Source organism: Salvelinus namaycush, chromosome 16 (genome assembly GCF_016432855.1).
Source record: "Salvelinus namaycush isolate Seneca chromosome 16, SaNama_1.0, whole genome shotgun sequence".
In the NCBI taxonomy this organism is placed as follows: Eukaryota; Metazoa; Chordata; class Actinopteri; order Salmoniformes; family Salmonidae; genus Salvelinus; species Salvelinus namaycush.
Window position 1 is genome coordinate 43,426,573 of NC_052322.1, and position 6,000 is coordinate 43,432,572.

The 6,000-nt window shown below is 40.5% G+C and overlaps 1 protein-coding gene across 1 annotated transcript; it reads right to left on the bottom strand.

The window, feature by feature from the left end:
- Window positions 1–1,757: 1,757 nt before the first annotated feature.
- Window positions 1,758–2,951, bottom strand: LOC120060793 (DNA-binding protein inhibitor ID-1-like). Its single transcript, XM_039010215.1, has 2 exons — window positions 2,495–2,951; window positions 1,758–2,331 (listed from the first exon to the last, which is right to left on the bottom strand). Exons 1-2 carry the CDS (start codon window positions 2,837–2,839, stop codon window positions 2,296–2,298), a joined length of 381 nt encoding a protein of 126 aa, XP_038866143.1. The 5' UTR covers window positions 2,840–2,951; the 3' UTR covers window positions 1,758–2,295.
- Between the last annotated feature and the right edge of the window lie 3,049 nt (window positions 2,952–6,000).

Genomic DNA, 6,000 nt, shown 5'->3' on the forward strand with positions numbered 1-6,000 from the left:
AAAGTAGGCTATGAGAAAAATTATTATTGAACAGAAGATTTGCATGGATTCTTTTTTTACCATCTTCGTTGCCTCTTTCAGATGCATTGAATAGTATATAGTCATATATAACGTTTTAATGGCACATTGCTTTTTATATTATTTTGATAAGTGGCTACATTTCTTAGTGATGTTCTTATCCAACAGAGTAATAATAGTATAGTCTACAAAGAGTAAAGAGTTATGCCAACTATAAAATTAACATTAATTTCCACATTTGAAAGGAATAACCTATCTTGATTAGACAAGTTTATGAGCAAAGTGAACTCGTGTAATAGTGTGTCGCTCACCTGACCATTATAGCTATGATACAAGATGTGACAAGTGTAGCTACGGTTTCTTTTTCACTGTTTTACATGACCTCAGCGCGTTATAACCCATTAGTTTAATGTTCATGGCTCAACAATAGAATTCTAACAAAAGTCAACATAAGTCGGGAGAGTGCAGGACAAAAGCTATGATAGATAGTAGCCCTCTATTCAACAGTTGTATTTATTTCCATTCCCAGATGTAAAGCGGCTCTAAATCCCCTGCAGTGCAGTACGCACAGCTGCGGCGCTAATGTTTTAAAGCCGAGTCAGTGTGGGATTGTGTTTGTGTGATAGCATCGTGCCAAGGGCAGGCGGGCCCAGACTGAGCGGCGCCGCCGCACACCTGGCGAAGTTCAGGTTAAGTAGCCTCACATTCCTCAACGCACAGCTGATTGGAACATTAACAAACAGAAATCCGTGAGCCAGGCTGCAGATGGACCGGCATCGCAGCCAAGAAAATAGACTCGCTGTGTGTGTGTGAGTCTGTGCGTGTGTGAGTCTGTGTGTGTGACAGAGAGAGAGAGAATAGTAGGAAAAGTTATAACAACTTTGAAACTGTGAATATGAGAAAATAAATCCTAAATCAATAATTCTCATATATTCTATAAACCAAAATCATTTCGTATATCATGAATATTCATGAACCTCTTTTAGGGCTGTGCTGAATGTCTTGGTACTCTTAAAAAAAAGGTTATTCTGCTCCATGTAGAACCCCTTAGAATTCCTTGTAGAACCCTCTGTGGAAAGGGTTCTACATGGAACCTAAAGGGGTTCTACCTGGAACCAAAAATGGTTATTGAAAGGCTTATCCTATGGGGACAAATAACCCTTGTTGGTTCTAGATAACCTATACTCTTGGAAAAAAGGTGTTATTTCAATTAGAAGTGGTTTTATATTTAAATTATATTTAAATTAGTAGGCCTATGGTGGTACACAATGGTAAATGTCTATTATAAAAACATCACTAGATTAGCCTATGTTGAATGCACTCTTATTAATTGGATAATAGTTAAGATAACATTCTAGTGTAACTATTAACCTCATTGACGTTTTCATGCTCTGTGAATGAGTGGAAGTAAACATCCATCTATTCAATATGGCAGTGAATTGTCACTTGTCATAGAATATCATTACAAGTATTGTGATCACCTTATTATAGTGATTGTTCAACAAAATACTATAGTTGTCATGGTTTGGTTACTTAGTAGATCCAGACATGCTTCTGTACATTGATTGAACTAATTGTACTTTTCCATGCCTGCCAAAACGATGTTCTGTCTGTAAATCTAACCTTTACAAGGGAATGTCTGACCCTCAGTTCAAACCAAGGTAGTAGGTCTACAGCGAACACGTGTTGTGAATAAACAAACTAGATTCAAAGAATGAAGAAAAGTGAAAGCATTATTCTCACCTAACATATATTGTTTTAATAAAAACACCAGAAGTACATTGTTATAAAAACAATATTGGGGATCACATCTGAATCATTGTAATATACAATACAAATATAGCTCAGCAATCTGAGAAATTGACATTTTAAAATATAAATCTTTTCTACATATATATTGCTCAAAATACAGAAAAGATAATAAGGAATGAAAGATTATTTCACATAAAGTCCAACATGTATCAACATCTAAGAGAGCTCGTTGGGTTAGGATGCTATGTTGTTGATGACCATCCGGTCTCAACTCGACCAGCACACGTGTCTTCACCGAGCGCGCCGCTCTTCTTGGCGACAGCAGGACACCTGTGGCTGCGTGGGGACAGCTCCCCTGACCTGACACTTCGTAGTTTCAACTCAGAATGTTTATCTACGCATATCATGGATTTTCACGTCGCTTCACTGCTTGATGCAAGACATAAGATGCGACGAAATGTCATCCATGGCTGGCCAACATCGTTCTTCATGTTGCTTCGGTTAATGGTTATATATGTTGCTTGATCAGCGGCAGAGAATTCTGTCATCGGAGCATCCGTTCTGTGAAAAGGAAGAGGGGTAATGGTACATTTTAACACACAGATAACAACTTGGTTTTAGCACAGGATTATGCAGTGGTGTCCTTTTTACACTTGAATATGTAATGGATGGCAATAATATATTTTCCTGAAATTGCGTTGATGGAATTGTTCTGTACACATACCTCCACAGAGATGCTGGCGATTTCTGCATTGAGGGTTGTCAGAGGGGTCCGGGGTGCATCTGCAGCCTGCTGTTTGCCGGGTGCGTCCAGCTCGACCTGTAGGTCCCAAATATAGTCGATGACATGCTGCAGAATCTCCATCTTACTGGCTTTCTTGTTGGCTGGCAGAGTGGGCACCAGCTCCTTTAGTTTGCTGTAGCAACTGTTCATGTCCTGCAGGAATACACTCATCTGCTCGTCCAGCAGTGGGATCTTACACTTGGAGATGGCCATACTCTGTTCAGAGAGACACCGGACCATGTCCTCGGTGTTCTTGAGGGTGCACGTAGATCCGACAACTTTCATGTTCTCTTGTTCTGACGTCTTGAAGAGTGAAGAGCAATATACGAAAAAGAGGTGAAGTAGATGCGAGTTCTGGTATCCTGGTGAGAATTCTCAGACTGTTACTGTCAAGTGAATTTTGACAGTTTGTGGCTCTGAAGGGAACTCACGCCGTATTTATCTCTCCAGGAGGATTCGGGGCGTGACTAAAGCGGGTACATTTTGAAGCGTTGGACCAATGAGAAACTCCCGCCTGCAAAGGAGGGGCGGGCTTCCAATCCTTGCACTACCATTAGAGACAGGGTGTTTACCAATCTTTACAATCTGCTAAATGATGGTGTTACAAATGGAAACAAATTTCCCAGCTGTCCTTTGACCGTGGACTCTGCAGGTGGAGAGACCGCCCGGAGACGTGGGTGTGGAGCTTAGTCATGAAGAATGCTGCAATAACTAGGTTAATAGGCTTTTAATTGTATACCGAATGGAACTCAATCTTACGGCAAATAACCGGACCTGTCACATCAATATAGGTTTTTATTGGGGATGTCTATAGCCTACTGAAAAAATGCCAGTCCATTTATAATCTCGATAATATAGAGTAGCCGAACTAAGCATTTTGCACATCCCAGCTCTGCAGAATCCTACCCTCGAATACATGTTTTTATTTGTTTATAAGTATTATGTTTTAATCAACTAAAAAGTGCATATCACATTTTATTATAAACTAAATACATCATTCTGCATTTGACCAATCAACAAATCCTATCCAAATTAATGTTTTAATGGCATCAATTAATTTGGCAGTTATTTAGCAGCTATAGATTTTGCATTATGGTATGCAAATTGTGATTTAAAATATAAGATAAAAACATTAAATGTATTTAAAATTGCATTTCATTAGTAAACGAATCTCATGGATTCACATATCCTATGCAATACATTTATTTCAATGTACAAATCTCATAGTTTACACACATTAAGCCTTAAATCTTCCAATCAATAGTTTCACAGATTCGTTCACATGTTCCCACTGTGCGCCCGGCGGTATGTGAATTGCTCTGTTTTGAATCTTTCCTCAGATAGTCCAAACAAGCTGACGCAGACTGCCAGGCGCCAGTTCCGTGACGTCGCCCATTCATGTAGTCCCTGACGGCTGTCAGCCTGGCGCCGCGCGGGCGGTGTCCATGGAGACCTCAAACAAGGGGGCTCACAATCCCCCCATTCACCTGCACAGCACAAACCCTGAGAATAAACTGTCTGCCCAAAATCGTTATTCATTTATCACGTTAAACCACTCAGTGAAGAGATTACTGCCCCACACACCTGCAAACTGCCATTGTCTCTAGCTTGCTCACTCAAGCTCCAAAGGCTTGTAAAAGAAAAAAAAGACAGAGGGTTTTGAATGTAAAATGACAGTTCCTGAATTCCTTCAGTTAGGTACTCCCCTTCTTTTTTCATAAGGAAATTCCTCAAGTAAAACATTGTATATTTTACACTGATATAAAATAACTTACAATGTTGCAGTTTCAGTCCCTGTCTGACTGTAGTCCCCCAGAATTAGATTTTTATTCGTTTTTCTTTTTACTTAGTAAATAGATTCAAATAAATTTTACAACTTGTATAATTGTGCTGAGTTTTCCACAAACTTGCAATTCATTTGGAGACAGAGAACCAAACGAGAGAAGGCATGAAAACACAAAGTGAAAACAGAGAAGAATGTAATTATTAGCATCTGGTATTCCCCCCCCCCCCAAAAGAAATATATGTGGTTTGAATGAGTAATTCAGTTGGCCTATGTGAAATGCTCAAATAATGCACTGGAAATACAGCATGTGGACCTTTCATTTTTGATCAAAGCATGTATCATACTCAAGTGCATGGAATTGATTATGCAAATGCAATTAAATCAGCATTTCTTAACTGGACAATTAACCCTCTTTAAAAAAAAATCCCTGCATTTTACTTATTCTCGCTAAGCAAAACTCATCTTCTTCTCCAGCATCTAGAGAGAGTTGTTTCTGTGTGAGGAGAGTGACATCCTCTTTCACAGGTCATGTTGGGGATGGGGAGAGCCAGTGGACTGAAACAATGGGAGTGCAGAGCAAGTATTGTGGGAGAAAATCTTGTCTGGAGCCAGTGAGTCTGGAGCGCCCCTCTGCTCTCTCATCCAGCTTTTGTTCAGTTGCAGAAGCTATCAGCACTTCCTACTGACACCAACAATAACCCCACACAGCTGGGCCCTTCTAATCCTGCTTACTGCAACATCAAGGAGAGGGGAGGGGCAGGGGAGGGGGACGGAGGAAAGTGAAACACATTAGCTCTTGATTTTAAGACAGAGAGGAGGTTCTTTCTGTTGTGGTTTGTTACAACTAGCTACTAACTGAGGAGTAAAACTGTTTTCTGTCTCCCTCCCTTGTTGTTAGATCCTCCCTGAGTTGTGACAGTGACACCACACACACTGGGTTTGAAGGCAGTTGGTTGTTGGTTGAATGACATGAAGTGGTATAGAATGTGGGGCATTTTGTTCACTCAACCTCTGCAACTCATGTTTTCGTTTTCAAGAAATGAATTTGGTTTAAACATTTTTCTATTGTAATCTTATCCCGGCACTGCTGCAGACTGTGGACAGGAAACAGAGAGGGAGACGCTGGACGACGGGTTGATGATAAGGAGGAAGGAAGAACATTCCAGGAATGTTTTTCCTGTTGCCATCTTCTCCCACCACAGCACTTTTTGTTGGCCCTATCTGTAACGGTCGTCTTTTGGTGAGAGAGTGGACCAAGGCGCAGCGGGTGATGAATACATGATGAATTTAATTGACAAGACGAACACTGACACGAAAATACACTTGATAATTACAAAACGACGTTAAACAGACCTGAACATGAGAACTACATAAAACGAAGAACGCACGAACAGGAATGAACGAAATGAACGAGACGAGACAGTACCGTGTGGTGTAACAAACACAGACACAGCAACAGACTACCCAAACGAACAAACAAACAAAACAGTCCCGTGTGGTAGACACAGACACAGGAACAATCACCCACCAACAAACAGTGAGAACAGCCTACCTTAATATGGTTCTCAATCAGAGGAAACGTCAAACACCTGCCTCTAATTGAGAACCATATCAGGCAACACATTTAACCCAACATAGAAACACTTAACATAGAATGCCC

Excerpts from the sequence above, each read along its gene's own strand:
- LOC120060793 (XM_039010215.1), bottom strand. The coding sequence starts at position 2,839 with ATGAAAGTTGTCGGATCTACGTGCACCCTCAAGAACACCGAGGACATG. Across the intron at positions 2,332-2,494 it reads TCGCCAGCATCTCTGTGGAG|AACGGATGCTCCGATGACAG; the intron begins GTATGTGTACAG and ends TCCTTTTCACAG.